This window comes from Oncorhynchus masou, chromosome 15 (genome assembly GCF_036934945.1).
Source record: "Oncorhynchus masou masou isolate Uvic2021 chromosome 15, UVic_Omas_1.1, whole genome shotgun sequence".
In the NCBI taxonomy this organism is placed as follows: Eukaryota; Metazoa; Chordata; class Actinopteri; order Salmoniformes; family Salmonidae; genus Oncorhynchus; species Oncorhynchus masou.
Genome location: NC_088226.1, coordinates 8,581,872 through 8,600,644, shown reverse-complemented (window position 1 = coordinate 8,600,644; position 18,773 = coordinate 8,581,872). Strand labels below are relative to the sequence as shown.

At 42.2% G+C, this 18,773-nt stretch overlaps 1 protein-coding gene and 1 pseudogene across 2 annotated transcripts; both read right to left on the bottom strand.

The window, feature by feature from the left end:
* Positions 1–82: 82 nt before the first annotated feature.
* On the bottom strand, positions 83–1,579 carry LOC135555504 (WD repeat-containing protein 74-like; annotated as a pseudogene).
* Positions 1,580–1,988: 409 nt separating this feature from the next.
* LOC135555507 (tetraspanin-1-like) lies at positions 1,989–17,961 on the bottom strand. Of its 2 annotated transcripts, none has more exons than XM_064987993.1 (8): positions 17,859–17,961; positions 12,540–12,615; positions 5,866–6,081; positions 3,684–3,758; positions 3,255–3,362; positions 2,957–3,082; positions 2,520–2,612; positions 1,989–2,347 (listed from the first exon to the last, which is right to left on the bottom strand). In XM_064987993.1, the coding sequence occupies exons 2-8, from the start codon at positions 12,594–12,596 to the stop codon at positions 2,288–2,290; spliced, it is 735 nt and encodes a 244-aa protein (XP_064844065.1). In that variant the 5' UTR covers positions 12,597–12,615; positions 17,859–17,961; the 3' UTR covers positions 1,989–2,287. The 2 variants fall into 2 exon arrangements, with proteins under 2 accessions (XP_064844065.1, XP_064844064.1); XM_064987992.1 differs by having other exon boundaries at positions 17,791–17,954.
* Positions 17,962–18,773: the final 812 nt, after the last annotated feature.

Here is an 18,773-nt window from a genome sequence, read left to right as displayed (position 1 = left end):
ATTCTCGGAATTCTCGCGATGTTGCGCCTCTGGGTTTAGCAACTCTGTGCTGTGTTTTAATTTTTTAAATTTGAAACCAGACGTCATTGGTCGTTTTATTAGGGGCGTTGCACTGTCACACACACACACACAATAACCGATCATGCTCAGAGTTCTATAAGATATTGTAATAGCCCTGGGGATATCGTACATTCAATACACTTTTTTGTTGCCAAAAATAATAAATATATATCATTTATGTTAGCTACATTTCAAGGAAGTTGGTATAGAAGGGCATGCAAACAATTCCAGAGTGAGTTTAGTTTAAAGGAAAACTACAGCTATTGCAGTACAGACTCAAAAGGAAAACATTCTGTACATCTGCAACACAGACTTTTGGCAGACCTCTAGATCTTCTGTGTTTCTCAGAGCACAGCCCTTTCCTTAAGCTCTCCACTGCGGGTCAGTTGACCACTTTTCTTTTCTTCGTAGTCTTCTCTACACCTGTAACTACGGCTTCCTCTTCTTCTGTTGCACTCTTCTTCGCCTCGTCTTTTTATCATCTCCATAGTGTCCCACCCCTCATCCACTTCAGCTTCCTCTCTTCCTCCACATCTCCAGTTACTGATGATCTGCTCAGCTCTAGATCTTTGCTGGACAGAAGCACACAGTTGAGTAGTGACTTCAGATACACCTTGTGCTGTAGGGTCAGTCCTCCAGGTTGTGTACTCTCATAAAGTGATTCAAACCACAGTAAGCCACCAGAGGGAGAGGGGTGGCACTGCAGCCCCCGCACTCCTCCTGCCAGCCCCTTCAAACATCCACGCACCAGACCTTTCCGCAAAACTAAGATGGCGAGTTCTCCATGTGTGTTGCCCACGACAACACTGTCTTGGTTGGCAGGGAGGGAGAGGGCTGTGACGGGGTACTCCCCAAAATGAACCTCCAGAACCGGAAGCCTCTGGGGAGAGGCTGGGTCATACACTCGCACCTGGTGGTGAATCAATCTGTACAGGTGACGATCGAGTCTGGGATGAAGGCCATGTCTCTAACCCACTCTGGCATTCGCAAGCCATTACGTACATTCTTGGAGGTGAAAATGGGTGTTTCAGTACTCTCCAGATCCCAGTCCTTTACGTCATTCTCCTTCCCTCCTGTGGCCACTTGGTTGTGCTGCGAGGGATTCTGTCACATCCGACAAACATACGTCCCAGCATTTATCTCAACTGTGTCTGTGCTGCCCTCCTTCCAGACCCTCAGCAGTCCAGTCTCCACACACGTGATCAGAGCACTGTCTGATGGCAAGTCCTGTGAACCTGCCCTGGGTGCTCTCCACACACTGTCTGGTCTCAGCGAAGATGCCCTTCTCTGTGCTAAATGTCTTCACTGTGCCATTCACAGACCCCACCAGTACCTCAGTCTCATGTTGATCTCCCCAGCCTACGACACACACTTCCTGGCAGCTCATCTCACAGAAGTTGAAAGCCTGTTTTTTGGATAGGCTCTCTCCTTTTAATATCCCTGTTTCCGATCCCACCCATACTGAGCACACTTGACTTTTGTCTGTCATGAAAAAGAACAAAATTATTGTCAACAAAACAAAAATTCTAACATGTTATTCTCTGTGCTGTGGTGAATCTCCATTTTGCATCCTTTCTGAACAGACAGACACTAAAGAAATTCAAACAGCAGATGGACACCACACAGATTTAACTATTTTAAAGAGAACTTGGACTAGGAAAGATGTGTCTTTGATACCAAAACATGAGTTAAACAAACTTACTTTAAAAACATTGCCGTTATACAATAGTTACAATGCAATAAATCAGTTAAACTTATTTTCAGAGCGTTGCAAGTTGCAACCTTTTTATTAATTCTCCAGAGCATGTAGCATCTGTAGAAAATCAATTACTAAAATTATAAAAAGTGGCACATATGTCCTGACAGTGAATTGATAATGTTATTATAATATGAATATTGATACTGTGCAGAGTGGAATGGAGTTAGGACGCAATGTATTGCTTTAATCTAAATGTAAGACAGCATAATTTTTAGGTGAAATATGTATACAATACAATAAAAGACTACAATACAAATAGACATTTCCCATATCCAATAATCTCGTACAGGATTTAATTTAAACTGGCTCAGTGGTGGGGCGCCTCTCCTTATCACAAAGCTTCCTTAGATTTCTCTTCAGCCTTGGTGGTTTCAGAGATTGTTATGCATCCACCCTGGTAGTTGTCCTAAGGAGTGTCCAGAGATGCCATCCAGGCAGATGACTCTACAGCCCTCCCTTTACTGGTTTTCAGTCACTCTTTGAGCCTATTATGCAGTACAAAGTCATGGAGACAACCATCGCCATTATCTAGGGAAACAGGAACAGTAAATAAATGCTTTGGTTATGCTAAACTTTTAAAACAAAGCTCGCTGAACGAAACTGAACACATTACTTTTGTTGAATTTGCATCTACATTTGTGGCATTTCAAAACAATGAGATTGTGACCTTGAAATAGACACGGGAAGGAGTCAACAGTACCTCAAGGGCAGCGATTCCCAATGCCACTGCCACAATGACAATAGTGTTTTCATCAATCAGTTGCTTAAACTTTGGGAAGCAGCCAGTGATCATCTGTGGGGACACACAAATGTAATAGTGATTTAGACAGGTGAGGCCACTGGGTGTTCAACTGTAAAGTGTGTTACATTCTCAAATGGGCCTTCCATTGATGAGTTTGAGTATGGATGTGGTGTGATTAATTTGAGGTGATGAGTTCACATCTGGTACCAAGTTTGGACCCACACTGACTACAGTGTTAATTCAAAATGACAACGACTAGGTTCCAGTTTAACAACGTTTACTTCACCGTACACCGTCACCCTTATACTCAGGCCAGTTCCATCAACAGTGAGACTACTGCGCAGGTGTACTAATAACAGAAATATAGGGATACTTAAAACATGAACTTAACATACAGCACTTGTGTCATTACAGGAGCTGAAAACAGCACTGTGGCAGCACTGTTGAGGATAGAGATGGGTGCGTATTTCAAATGGAGAGCCAGTGAAGTCTGTATAGTTGTAGAATCCACAGCACTTTAGCTAGAGTGGACACAGAGACAGTTCATATTAGAACAATTCTGTTGACAAAACTGAATAAGCTTTCTAATACACAAGCATATAAAAATGATAATGTAATTTGAGACATTATTTGTAGGCCTAATATGTTATTTCCAAGGTATTAAAAACAGGCCAGCAGGATATTGTAAAGTACCGTATCCATAGTAGCATTCCAGAGAGCGGTGACGTCTACATTTTCTCCATAGTCCTTCTTAATGTTCTGAACCACTTTGGTGCCCAGTTTCTCAATCAACTCACCTGCCTGAAATACATAACACAAATCACACACACTAAGAAAAAAGGGTTCCAAAAGGTTCCAGGTAGAACCATCTGTGGTTCTATGTAGAACCCTCTGTGGAAAGGGTTCTTATGGAACCCAAAAGAGTTCTACCTGGAACCAAAAGGGTTCTACCTCGAACCAAAAGGGGTTCTTCAAAGGGTTTGCCTATGAGGACAGCCGAAGACCCCTTTTAGAGAGCACCTTTTTTTCCAAGAGTGTAGTATTTTTATCAAATTCTCCACAGACAGTCTTTAACCCCCTTTAGCAATATGAGGAGAGTGAATGGGCTGCATGTACGCTTACCAAGGGTTTAAACACCAGGATAACCACTGCTCCAGCCACCTCTGCAATGAACACCACCAACACAATCACAAAGAACTAGAAAAATAGGAAAAGGAGACCATAAGAGAGATTGAGTGGTTGGACTGAGAAAACTGTTTACAGTGCATTTGCACACATTTCATATATACTGAACAAAAATATAAACACAACATGCAAAGTGTTGGTCCTATGTTTCATGAGCTGAAATAAAAATCTCAGAAATATTCCATATGCACAAAAAGCTTATTGTTCTCACATTTTGTGCAAAAATTAATTTACTTCCCTGTTAGTAAGCATTTCTCCTTTGCCAAGATAATCCTTCCACCTGACAGATATGTCATATCTAGAAGCTGATTAAACGGCATCATTACACAGGTGCACCTTGTGCTGTGGACAATGAAAAGCCACTTTAAAATGGGCAGCTGTCACACAACAATGCCACAGATGTCTCAAGTTGAGGGAACGTGCAATTGGCATGCTGACTGCAGGAATGTCCATCAGAGCTGTTGCCAGAGAATGTAATGTTAATTTCTCTACCATAAGCCGCCTCCCAACATTGTTTTAGAGGATTTGGCAGTACGTCCAAACGGCCTCACAACCGCAGACCACGTGTAGCGACGCCAGCCCAGGACCACATCTGGCTTCTTCACCTGCTTGATTGTCTAAGAACAGCCACCGGGACCAGGTGATGAAACTGTGGGTTTGCACAACCAAATCATTTCTGCACAAACTGTCTCAGGGAATCACATCTGCATGCTCATTGTCCTCACCAGGGTCTTGACCTGACTGCAGTTTGGTGTCATAACCAACTTCAGTGGGCAAATGCTCCTCTTTAATGGCCACTGGCATGCTGAAGAAGTGTGCTCTTCACAGATGAATCCCAGTTTCAACTGTACCGGGCAGATGGCGTCATGTGGGCGAGAGGTTTGCTGATGTCAACGTTGTGAACAGAGTGCCTCATGGGGGCGGTGGGGTTATGATATGGGTGGTCATAAGCTACAGACAACAAACAATTGCATTTTATCGCTGGAAATTTGCATGCATAGAGATAGAATCTCATTGTGAGGCCCACTGTTGTGCCATTCATCTGCCGCCATCACCTAATGTTTTAGTGTGATAATGCACGGCCCCATGTCGCAAGGATCCGTACAAAATTCCTGGAAGCTGAAAATGTCCCAGTTCTTCCACGGCCTGCATACTCACCAGACATGTCACCGATTAAGCATGTTTGGGATGCTCTGGATTGACGTGTATGAAAGCTTTTTCCAGTTCCCGCCAATATTCAGCAACTTTGCACAGCCATTTAAGAGGAGTGGGACATCATTCCACAGGCCACATTCCACAGCCTGATCAACTCTATGTGAAGGAAGGGCCTCTCAAGTGGCGCAGAAGTCTAAGGCACTGCATCGCAGTGCTAGAGGCGTCACTACAGATCCGGGTTTGATCCCTGGCTGTGTTGGACCCGGCCACGACTGGGAGGCCCATGAATTGGTGCACAATTGGCCCAGTGTCGTCCGGATTAGGGGAGGGTTTGGCCGGCTAGGATGTCCTTGTCCCATCTCGCAACTCCTTGTGGCGGCCGGGTGCATGCTCACTGACTTCAGTCGCCAGTTGTACGGGGTTTCCTCTGACACATTGGGTCGGCTGGCCTCCGAGTTAAGCGAACAGTGTGTCGAGATGGGTCGTGTTTCGGAGAACTCATGACTCTCAACATTTGCCTCTCCTGAGTCCGTACTGGAGTTGCTGCGATGGGACAAGACTAAGTACAAATTGGGGAGAAAAAAGTTAAAAAAAAAATAATAATAATATGCAAAGTAGTTGTCGCCCTGCATGAGCAAATGGTGGTCACACCAGATACTAACTGGTTCTGAAATACGCCTTTTCCTTAAGGTATCTGTGACCAACAGATGCACATCTGTATTCCCAGTCATGTGAAATCCATAGATTAGGGCCTAATGAATTTATTTCAATTGACTGGTTTCCTTATATGAACTGTAAGACAGTAAAATCTTTGAAATGTTTCATTTATCTGTGTAGCTACCTACTCTACTGTAGAAAATTCTGAAAGGAGAGATGAAGAGCTTGACAATCAAGCTTGTTCACTGAGTCAGTGTCAATCACATTGGTGACATATACTGAAGAGCTCATGTTTGAGGTGACCTACCAGGAGCAGCATACACCTGCTCTCCTTCATGGCCCCACAGCAACCCAGGAAACCTATGATCAGCAGCACTGCCCCCACAGCAATCAACAGGTAGCCCACGTTTAGGATCTGGTTCATCTCCGCTGGAGCATCTTTTATCCCCTTGAGGAGCCCCAGTATCGAGCCGCTGTCCACCTTCACCCAGATCCCTACGCCCAGGATGGCAGCGCCCGCCAACTGGGGGAAGAGAGCATAGTATTGTTGGGTGGTTTCTATTAATTCAATGAAGACCACATCAACTGCTGCCCTTCGTCTTACCGAACATGCCCATCCAGTGCTTTCTGAAAGTATTCTTCCCCCTTGACTTATTCCGCATTTGGTTTTATTAGTCTCGATTCAAAATTGATTAAGGGGCGGCAGGCAGCCTAGTGGTTAGCGCGTTTGACTAGTAACTGAAAGGTTGCAAGATCGAATCCCCGAGCTGACAAGGTACAAATCTGTCGTTCTGCCCCTGAACAAGGCAGTTAACGCACTGTTCCTAGGCAGTCATTGAAAATAAGAATTTGTTTAACTGACTTGCCTAGTTAAATAAAGACAAGGTAAAAAAAATGTTCTCATCTACATACAGAAATCCCATTTACTTTATATAAGTATTCACACCCTTGGAGTCAACACTTTGGCTGGGCCACCCAAGGACTTTCATATTCTTGTTCAGAAGCATTCCAGCGTTGCTTTGGGTGTATGATTAGGGTCATGGTCCTGTTGGAATGTAAATCACACCCCAGTCTAAGGTCACTTGCACTCTGAAGCAGGTTCTCATTAAGGATTTGCCTGTATTAAGCTCCATTCCTTGTTCACTCTATCCTTACCAGTCTCCCAGTCCCTGCTGCTGAAAAGCATCCCCATAGCATAATGCTGCCACCACCATGCTTCATGGTAGGGATGAAGTTAGATGGGTGATGAGCTGTGCCTGGCTTTCACCAGACATAGCACTTTGCATTCAGGCCAAATAATTACATTTGTGTCATCAAACCACAGAATATTTTGCCTTATGATCTCAGAGTCTTTCATTCCAGGCATGCTGTCATGTGTCTTTCTCAGAAGCGCCTTCTGTTTTGCCAATCTCCCACAAAGCCCAGATTGGTGAAGTGCTGTGGAGACTTGGCTGATAACCTGCCAGAAAGACAAGGAACACTGTAGTTCTGTCAGAGTGGTCATTGTATTCATGGTCACCTCCCTGACCAAGGTCCTTTCCCGGTTGTTAATTTTGGTCGGACGGCCAGCTCTAGGCAGAGTCTGAGTAGTTCCATATTTAAGGAGACCACTGTGCTCTTGAAAAATTTCAACACTCTTGAAATTGTTTTATACCCTTCCCCAAATATATGCCTCATCACAAGTCTATCTCGGAGAGTAACTTGGACTTCAGGGTAAGGTTTCTGCTTTGACATACTCTGTTAACTGTGGGACTTACAGTGCCTTGCGAAAGTATTCGGCCCCCTTGAACTTTGCGAACTTTTGCCACATTTCAGGCTTCAAACATAAAGATATAAAACTGTATTTTTTGTGAAGAATCAACAACAAGTGGGACACAATCATGAAGTGGAACGACATTTATTGGATATTTCAAACTTTAACAAATCAAAAACTGAAAAATTGGGCGTGCAAAATTATTCAGCCCCTTTAAGTTAATACTTTGTAGCGCCACCTTTTGCTGCGATTACAGCTGTAAGTCGCTTGGGGTATGTCTATCAGTTTTGCACATCGAGAGACTGAAATTTTTTCCCATTCCTCCTTGCAAAACAGCTCGAGCTCAGTGAGGTTGGATGGAGAGCATTTGTAAACAGCAGTTTTCAGTTCTTTCCACAGATTCTCGATTGGATTCAGGTCTGGACTTTGACTTGGCCATTCTAACACCTGGATATGTTTATTTTTGAACCATTCCATTGTAGATTTTGCTTTATGTTTTGGATCATTGTCTTGTTGGAAGTCAAATCTCCGTCCCAGTCTCAGGTCTTTTGCAGACTCCATCAGGTTCTTCCAGAATGGTCCTGTATTTGGCTCCATCCATCTTCCCATCAATTTTAACCATCTTCCCTGTCCCTGCTGAAGAAAAGCAGGCCCAAACCATGATGCTGCCACCACCATGTTTGACAGTGGGTATGGTGTGTTCAGGGTGATGAGCTGTGTTGCTTTTACGCCAAACATAACGTTTTGCATTGTTTCCAAAAAGTTCAATTTTGGTTTCATCTGACCAGAGCACCTTCTTCCACATGTTTGGTGTGTCTCCCAGGTGGCTTGTGGCAAACTTTAAACGACACTCTTTATGGATATCGTTAAGAAATGGCTTTCTTCTTGCCACTCTCCATAAAGGCCAGATTTGTGCAATATACGACTGATTGTTGTCCTATGGACAGAGTCTCCCACCTCAGTTGTAGATCTCTGCAGTTCATCCAGAGTGATCATGGGCCTCTTGGCTGCATCTCTGATCAGTCTTCTCCTTGTATGAGCTGAAAGTTGAGTGACAGCCAGGTCTTGGTAGATTTGCAGTGGTCTGATACTCCTTCCATTTCAATATTGTCGCTTGCACAGTGCTCCTTGGGATGTTTAAAGCTTGGGAAATCTTTTTGTATCCAAATCCGGCTTTAAACTTCTTCACAACAGTATCTCGGACCTGCCTGGTGTGTTCCTTGTTCTTCATGATGCTCTCTGCGCTTTTAACGGACCTCTGAGACTATCACAGTGCAGGTGCATTTATACGGAGACTTGGTTACACACAGGTGGATTGTATTTATCATCATTAGTCATTTAGGTCAACATTGGATCATTCAGAGATGCTCACTGAACTTCTGGAGAGTTTGCTGCACTTAAAGTAAAGGGGCTGAATAATTTTGCACGCCCAATTTTTCAGTTTTTGATTTGTTAAAAAAAGTTTGAAATATCCAATAAATGTCATTCCACTTCATGATTGTGTCCCACTTGTTGTTTTATATCTTTATGTTTGAAGCCTGAAATGTCGCAAAGTTCAAGGGGGCCGAATACTTTCACAAGGCACTGTATATAGACAGGTGTGTTTCTTCCTACATCGTGTCCAAACAATTGAATTGGCCACAGGTGGACTCCAATCAAATTGTAATGACCTCAAGGATGATCAAGGGGAATTGGATGCACCTTGGCTCAATTTGGAGTCTCATAGCAAAGGGGTGTGAATACTTACACTATCGTTCAAAAGACATTGTACAGTGTAGTAATTGTCAATGACTATTGTAGCTGGAAACTGCTGACTTTATATGGCATATCTACATAGGCATACAGAGGTCCATTATCAGAAACCATCACTCCTGTGTTCCAATGGCACGTTGTATTAACAAAGTCAAGTTTATAATTTTAAAAGGCTAACACGGAACCCAAACCGGCTGCGTGCGTGCACACATTTATTTTGTCCCCCAACATCAAATGCAGGTTAAAATATCAAACTCTGAACCAATTACATTAATTTGGGGACAGGTCGAAAAGCATTAAACATGTATGGCAATTTAGCTAGCTTGCACTTGCTAGCTAATTTTTCCTATTTAGCTAGCTTGCTGTTGCTAGCTAATTTGTCCTGGGATATAAACATTGTCGTTATTTTACCTGAAATGCACAAGGTCCTCTACTCCGACAATTAATCCACACATAAAAATGGTCAACCGAAGCGTTTCTAGTCATCTCTCCTCCTTCTAGGCCTTTTCTTCTCTTGACTTTATATTGCGATTGGAAACTTTCATACATTAGGTGCATTGCCGCCACTGACCTCGTTTGTCTTTCAGTCACCCACGTAGGTATAACCAATGAGGAGATGGCACGTGGGTACCTGCTCCTATAAACCAATGAGGAGATGGGAGAGGCAGGACTTGCAGCGCGATCTGCGTCACAAATAGAACTGACTTTGATTTTAGCGCTTGGTAATGCAGATGGTCATTGGCGTGCGCGAGAGCGGTGTAGTCAGCCTGTAATTGATCATTAGAAAACCCTTTTGCAATTGTTAGCACAGCTGAAAACTGTTGTTCTGATTAAAGAAGCAATACAACTGGCCTTCTTTAGACTAGTTGAAGGCCAGCATCCCGGAGTCGCCTCTTCACTGTTGACGTTGAGACGGGTGTTTTGCGGGTACTATTTAATGATGCTGCCAGTTGAGGACTTGTGAGACGTTTGTTTCTCAAACTAGACACTGATGTACTTGTCCTCTTGCTCAGTTGTGCACCGGGCCTCCCACTCTTTCTATTCTGGTTAGAGACAGTTTGAGCTGTTCTGTGAAGGGAGTGTTGTACGAGATCTTCAGTTTCTTGGCAATTTCTCGCATGGAATAGCCTTAATTTCTCAGAACAAGAATAAACTGATAAGCTTCAGAAAGTGCTTTGTTTCTGGCCATTTTGAGCCTGTAATCGGACCCACAAATGCTGATGCTCCAGATACTCAACTAGTCTAAAGAAGGCCAGTTGTATTGCTTCTTTAAATAGAACAGTTTTCAGCTGTGCTAACCCTTTTGCAATTGTTTTCTAATGATCAATTACAGGCTGACTACACCGTTCACGTCGCGTGAGCGAGCGTGGCAAAATACATATTATTCAATTATTGCACCCACACTGCTCGCGATTGTCTTGTGTTGCCAAGCGCTAAAATAGAAGTCAGTTCTATTTGTGATGCAGATCGTGCTGCAAGTCCTGCCTCTCCCCATCTCCTCATTGGTTTATAGAAGCAGGTACCCACGTGCAATCTCCTCATTGGTTATACCCACGTGGGTGACTGAAAGATGAACAAGGTCAGTGGCGGTATTGCACCTAATTTACGAAAGTTGCCAATCGCAATATAAAGTCAAGAGAAGAAAAGCCTAGAAGGAGGAGAGATGATTAGAAACGAGTCGGTTGACCGTTTTATGTGTGGATTAATTGTCGGAGTAGAAGACCTTGTGCATTTCAGGTAAAATAACAACAATGTTTATATTCCAGGACAAATTAGCTAGCAAATGCAAGCTAGCTAAATTGCCATAAATGTTTAATGCTTTTCAACCTGTCCCCAAATTAATGTAATTGTTTCAGAATTTGTTTTGATATTGTAACCTGCATTTGGTGTGGGGGGACAAAATAAATGTATGCACGATGGTGCACGCGTGCAGCCAGTTTGGGTTCCGTGTTAGCTAAGTCAAGTTTATAATTTTAAAAGGCTAACACAAAGTGTCATTGGAACACAGGAGTGATGGTTGCTGATAATGGACCTCTGTATGCCTATGTAGATATGCCATATAATGCCGTGGAGGAGATCTTTGTGGGCTGTACACGGCCTTGTCTCAGGATGGTAAGTTGGTGGTTGAAGATATCCCTCTAGTTGTGTGGGGGCTGTGCTTTGGCAAAGTGGGTGGGGTTATATCCTGCCTGTTTGGCCCTGTCCGGGGGTATCATTGGATGGGGCCACAGTGTCTCCTGACCCCTCCCGTCTCAGGCTCCAGTATTTATGCTGCAGTAGTTTGTGTCGGGGGGCTAGGGTCAGTCTGTTATATCTGGAGTACTTCTCCTGTCTTATCCGGTGTCCTGTGTGAATTTAAGTATGCTCTCTCTAATTCTCTCTCGGAGGACCTGAGCCCTAGGACCATGCCTCAGGACTACCTGGCATGATGACTGCTTGCTGTCCCCATTCCACCTGGCCGTGCTGCTGCTCCAGTTTCAACTGTTCTGCCTGCGGCCATGGAACCCTGACCTGTTCACCGGATGTCCTACCTGTCCCAGACCTGCTGTTTCAACTCTCTAGAGACAGCAGGAGCGGTAGAGATACTCTTTTTCCTAGCCACCGTGCTTCTACACCTGCATTGCTTGCTGTTTGGGGTTTTAGGCTGGATTTCTGTACAGCACTGAGATCTCAGCTGATGTAAGAAGGGCTATGTAAATACATTTCATTTGAAATGTCATATAAAGTCAGCCGTTTCCAGCTACAATAGTAATTTTATAACATTAACAATGTCTACACTGTATTTCTGATCAATTTGATGTTATTTTAATGGACAATTTTTTTTTTTTGCTTTTCTTTCAAAAACAAGGACATTTTAAACTGACCCCAAATTTCTGAATGGTAGTGTATGTAAATTAGATATTTCTGTATTTAATTTTCAATAAATTGGCAAATTCTAAAAACATGTTTTCAGTTTGTTATTATGGGGTATTGTATGTAGATGGTTGAGATCTTTTATTGATTTAATCCATGTTGAATTCGGGCTGTAACAAAATTGTGGAAACGGTCAAGAGGAATGAATACATGCTACATTTCTCCTTTATTTTGTTATGCCTACATAGGTATTGTCCAGTAAAATGAAATATTTTTTATTTATTTAATAGGTCCTTCGCATTCTGACATTCATGCTGCATTTGGCTTGCAGCACATCACACTATTCTACTCTGTGCCTAATCTTATCTGGTCCAAAATGACATGTCGGTATCATTAAAAAGTAGTAAAACCATAACAAATGTCTGTCCTTTTGTTTCATGTTCTCATAACTTTCTCACGTTGCAATTTAGATACTGTTTTTCTGGGGCACAGAATAAGGATAAGAAGTGGTAAGTGATAAGGAGTGTTCCGATTGCCTGCAGATTCATTATTGTGAAGCATAACTGAACTCTGCTATTATCAGCAATAATTTACTCAAAAAGATGAAAACATCTCCAACTTACAAAGATGATGCCATTAAAAGCAAACATCATGACTTTGAGAAATCCGAAGCAACCCATTCTTGATGAATTATTCTGCCTGGAAGAAAAGAAGAGGAAAAGTTGAGAAAGGGAGCATTGTTATGAATAATCACCTATGGTAATGAGAATGTTTAGAAATTCTATGAGACTTCTGAATCATTAAGATGAGATCAGAGGTCAAAAGTCTGAACTAAATCTACTGCCTATGTCTGTAGCCTATTGTCTATAGGCCTGTTTAGAGGAGGAAGCATAATGACCAAAGGTTCTCTTTAATTCAATGGGGAAGTATCATCTTAACAAAACAGCTAAATTATGTACTACTTATGATGTTCTAAATCAATGACATTTTGGAAATTGTATGTTGAGGGTTTTGGTCACAATCTTATCTTGTAAACCTACACCACGAACACTTCTACACCTGAATAAACATTTGACTCATATTGAATGATATTGGAAGGTGACAGTTATGGTTTTGTGGACACAGTCACTAAGGAAGCAAATATATATTCTGTCAAACAACAAAGACAAAGCGTTTCTCTACTACTCTAGCAGAGTTGTTCCGAGTCATTTGCAATGAGTTGTTATGTCTGGCTAATTAGGTGAAGGATTAACAGTTCTACACAATCCTTGATGCTGTTTACGGTCTTTGACTTATTACCAGGAAACCAGCCCTTTGTCATCTACAGTAAGACGTGGGAAGGAAGAAGTGGGGAAAAACACCAGCCACTTAACTTATCCTCCCTATCACCGTATCGTCCTTGAACAGTCAAGAGCACCCTTGCTTTTTTTTGTACTAATGTCATATGTCATTTACTGTACAGTACACTTTCCCAACACCAAATGAGAGTTAAGTGAGCCTTTGCTTTAGAATTAAGGAAAGTACAAAGGCAATGACAAGGCAGCATGTCCCACTGCATTGTCATTTAAAATGGGCCCCTAAACAAATAACTTGGCCCCTAAACAGATTAAAATTATACAAGAGGCAGACCAGTCCCATAGCCTAATTGTCAGAAAGATTATTCACAGTAATTCACTCGATGTCTGAAAACCATTCCACATGGGGCCACAAAATATTCAATGTAAAAAAGTCATCTAATTACAAGAAAGCTATGAAAATGTTCAACGTGGTCTGCTATTCAGATGAGAACAGTGTCCATCACCTGTACAAGGAAATTGTAAGGAACGTTATCTTCCTCACCCTCAGTGTCAATCAGAGGCCTATTAAAACACAGGAGCCCATTACACACACACTGCAGGTTTATGTCCTGTCCCGTTTTGCAAGTTAAACCATCTATGGATCATCTCATCCTGCTCTGTTCTATGACCCCGTGTGGTGCCCTTTACCACTATGTGTGTTTAGGACTGTCTGTCTGCATATGACCCTATAGGGTGGGAACAGTGATTGAGTGACTAAATGACAGCTGGTTTGTACTGTACTCTTAATAACAGCAATAACAAACCAATAGCACTCTGTGGCAGTAGCACCAGTAATGTGACAGTGAACTGTGTCAAGGAGTTTCTGATTGACATGAGTGTCATTTTCTTTCTGATGTTATGACTAAAGTATCCATAAGTGTGTTTATCTTATACGGTCCCAGATAGAGTACTTAAATGTTCATCAACCTGGCCAAGGCTTTCGACTCTGTCAATCACCACATTCTTATTGGCAGACTCAACAGCCTTGGTTTCTCAAATGATTGCCTCGTCTGGTTCACCAACTACTTCTCTGATAGAGCTCAGTGTGTCAAATCGGAGGGCCTGTTGTCCGGACCTCTGGCAGTCTATATGGGGGGGTGCCACAGGGTTCAATTCTGGGGCCGACTCCCTTCTCTGTATACATCAATGATGTCGCTCTTCCTGCTGGTGATTCTCTGATCCACCTCTACGCAGACGACACCATTCTGGCCCTTCTTTGGACACTGTTAACTAACCTCCAGATGAGCTTCAATGCATACAACTCTCCTTCCGTGGCCTCCAACTGCTCTTAAACGCAAATAAAACTAAATGCATGCTATTCAACCGATCATTGCCCGCACCTGCCCGTCCATCCAGCATCACTACTCTGGACGGCTCGGACTTAGAATACGTGGATAACTACAAATACCTAGGTGTCTGGCTAGACTAAACTCTCCTTCCAGACTCACATTAAGCATTTCCAATCAAAAATTAAATCTAGAATCGGCTTCCTAGATCACAACAAAGCATCCTTCACTCAGGCTGCCAAACATACCCTCGTAAAACTGACCATCCTACCGATCCTTGTCTTCGGCGATGTCATCTATAAAATAGACTACATACAGTTTGCTGAGTAGCGTGTTGGAGGCTATCACAGTGCCATCCGTTTTGTCTCCAAAGCCCCATATACTACCCACCACTGCGACCTGTATGCTCCCATTGGCTGGCCCTCGCTTCATACGCGTAGCCAGTGGGTTTGGCGACAGGTTATCTACAAGTCTCTGCTAGGTAAATCCCCGCCCTATCTCAGCTCACTGGTCACCATAGCAGCACCCACTCGTAGCACACGCTCCAGCAGGTATATCTCACCGGTCACCCCCAAAGCCAATTCCTCCTTTCCTTCCAGTTCTCTGCTGCCACTGACTGGAACGAACTACAATTTTTTTTATAAATAAATCACTGAAGCTGGATATTCCCATCTCCCTCACTAGCTTTAAGAACCAGCTGTCAGAGCAGCTCACAGATCACTGCACCTGTTCATAGCCCATCTATCTACCTCATTCCCATACTGTATTTATTTATTTTGCACCACAGTATCTCTACTTGCACATCTACCATTCCAGTGTTTAATTGCCATATTGTAATTACTTAAGTGCCACTTTATGGCCTATTTATTGCCTTAATTCCCTTATTTGCACTCACTGTATATATACACACTTTGTTTTCTTTTGTTCTACTGTATTATTGACTTTGTTTTGTTCATTCCATGTGTTGTTGTATGTGTCGAACTGCTATGCTTTATCTTGGCCAGGTCGCAGTTGCAAATGAGAACTTGTTCTCAACTAACTTACCTGGTTAAATAAAAAATAAATAAAAAGAGAGTGAAATGGCATCGGCATACAGTACAAGTACTGAGAGATGGATGCTAAACGTCAGGATGTTTATCACCGTGTCAATGTTTAGCATCAGGTTAATCATATGAATGGGCCAGAGGGCGCATAGCAACATATCCAGAATTGGCTTTCCCCCTTTCATTCCCAGACGGTTTCCTGCAAGTGGTTACTCATCTTCTGCCTTCACAAAGCCATGGGCAACAGCGGTGGCCATAGTTAGCCTGGTGATGTATTAACAAACACAGTCACATGCAAATGACTAAGAAAACATCCCAGCCAGGAGCCATCAACACACTGTACAAAGACAACGGTGAGTATAATATACAGTAGCTATGGCCCTTAGGACTTTACATGCTTTGAAAATGAAAATGCAATAAACACAAAGCAGCTAAATGAGAATATAATTTAGACAAGAGTAACGTAAAAAATAAATCAATGATCAGGTCAATTTCAGGCAAGTATTCTTTAAGCTGCTGAATAATATGACAGTGAGTGGCATAGCTTTGTTGATATCGTGTTCGGAGTAATGTGGTATTCAGTCATGAAGACTAGGATAATGAATACATCCACAAGGAAGCCAGTGGGGACACACCTGGTGACAAACATTTCCTGGAATGATGATCAAGATAACAAATGTCTGTTGACGAACATGCCAATTAATGACTAGAGGAAATAAAGTATAGACATCATACTTATCAAAGCTTTATCTCGGTCAGCTGTCATCCCGTGTAACAGTTCACCTAATATGGTTCAATGACAATTCCTAATATGTAGTCTACTCCAAAATGGGAATGTTTTAAATGTATGAAGGATTACATTTTTGAAAGTGGGTTTCCTCATGAGCCCTAGGGTAGTGCTTTGAGTTATGGGGTTTTTGCTTAATGGTAATACATGAAAATATTCCATCATGACAAATCTAAATAATTGTCAGGAAGAGTATATACAGTAATTCACTCACAGAGACAACCCAGTCAGACTCGGTCTGAGCTGAGCGTGCTAAAACTCTAAACACTGGACAAATCTAAAAGGATGTCATGAGCTATGTTCCGTCCAATTGGTGACAGATTTTCATTCGAATATTCTAAAATTTGCATATAAACTATGCACATTTTCCCTGCAGAGATGAGTTTCCATCAAATTGGCTTGCTGCAAATAAAAGGCTATGCATGCAATGTAGTGCACATAAAGATATATTTTGCAGTTAAACAAGTTTCCATTCCATTTTCAACTCCATTGATGATTTTCTCACAAAAAAAGGTGCCTTAGGCTACATAAAGTACCACAGCATGAAACACGTGTTTCTAAAAATCCCCCATGGAAAAAAATGAATGGTGGAAAAACAATTGGAACCATTTTCCTGTTTGACCGCTAGCTTTTATGGGCATTATGACGCCTCCATTGTGGGGCTCTATAGTAAGTGTCCACTTGTATTGGCACGTGCTAAAGCGTACGTATGAGATTATCATGGACAAAAGAGTGAGATTTTTTTTTAATGGCAGCAAAACATCGATCATCATGTCACCATAATAAGACCCTCGATATTTATTGGGAAGGCGCATCAAGCTCAACACCTTTCACTATCACCACCGTGTTAAATTCATCCTGATTTATTTGATCTGTAACCTAATACAGTTCATGCTTTCCGACAAATCGTAGTGGGGGACTACACATCATCGCGTGACTCCCAAATTTACTTCGACATGATGGTCATTATAGCAATATTTGCGCATAGAAGCTTTTCCACCTACATTTCTCGCATAATTCATTTTACCGACACAAAAAGGTCTCATCTTGTCTAGCGTATTTGGTTTTGTCCACATTTTGAAAGTTTACCGAAAAATGTTCTGTTGTCATTAGGCCGGTACATTCTTTTTTAATCCGACATCTACTTTACTCGCCTAAAACGGTTGGATGGAAACCTGGTTGTAGAGAGGAATAATTACAGGCTTGAGTCAAGGTCTCAGGAGAGGAACAAATAATGAATTGTTGGAATCCATGTTGTCACTGCACCCGACTGCAGGAGAATATGAAACACAACATCAAATTACTACTCTATGGGGCATTTTCAACCCTTGTTATTCTCACTTACAATTGTTTACCCTACAGTGGAGTGGTACAACAGGTTTCGTTGAGACTCAGAGAAAGAAAGGGAGTCTGGGCCTTACCTTCAATGGGGTGATGGAGGCTGTTGCTGGGAGAGCGAATGTGGGCGTTAGTAAACAGGCTGATTTACCTGTGTTCTCGGAGAGTGACCTGTACTGCGTTTTCTCTTCTACACACAAACTCTCTCGTTCTCTTCCTGTGCTTCTCGGTGGCTGCAGGTTGGTTATAAACGGTGAGGGAGGGGGCGTGCTGAGGCAAACAGGTGGGAGTGATTCAGGTTTCAGAGGCAAGGAGCTCACTTCCCTGTGGAGTAGAAGTCCCACCTGAGGGAGTGTCACAGCAATGTAACAGCTACATACACACAGGCATAAGCACATTATATCACCATTTTTTACCTGTGGCATCACTGTATATCAAAGTGGGCTTTTGGAGATGTGACTGGTATGGAAGCAAAGAAAGAATATATCTATGGATTTTTAAGAAAACGTTATTTAATTAACATACTATAAGATCTTACTATGTGAGTTCCATTGAAAGCATTGTTTTGTAGACATAGGATAATTCATCAGTCAGAATGTTTCTCTTGCTTAGAAATTTGCTCAGACTTTGACCTAAATCTTCCCATGACAGCCTCTAATGAAAAGTAGACTTTCACAATCATGCAGGAATCTGAGTTGAGCTTTAAAAATACCCAGAGTGACAGTGATGGAGGAATTTGGAGGAGGTAAATTGTAATAAATGTATAATAACCAGATTAACATTTATTTTTCAATTCACCACCTTCGATGATAAGCAATCAAACAGTATCCTACCAGTTGAAACAGTGCCTGTTGAAACAGAACCTTATGGAGTCGCAATCTTCTGTGAATTGACTATTTCACTGCCTATTTCACTATTTCACTGCCTACATTAACCTTAAAGTAACTGTCCTTGAAAACCTAACTTGTAAAAGTTAATATTTTGTTAACTCATACCCAAATTACATTGTTGACTCATCCTAAACTCTAGTGGCCAAAGCATTGATTGGAGGGGGAAAAAAACACTT

What these genes read in the sequence shown, in the direction of transcription:
- LOC135555507 (XM_064987993.1), bottom strand. Translation starts at nt 12,596, where the DNA reads ATGGGTTGCTTCGGATTTCTCAAAGTCATGATGTTTGCTTTTAATGGC. An exon ending in GCAGGTGTATGCTGCTCCTG is followed by an intron (nt 3,759 to 5,865) that starts GTAGGTCACCTC and finishes CTATTTTTCTAG; the next exon opens with TTCTTTGTGATTGTGTTGGT. An exon ending in TCCTGGTGTTTAAACCCTTG is followed by an intron (nt 3,363 to 3,683) that starts GTAAGCGTACAT and finishes TATGTATTTCAG; the next exon opens with GCAGGTGAGTTGATTGAGAA.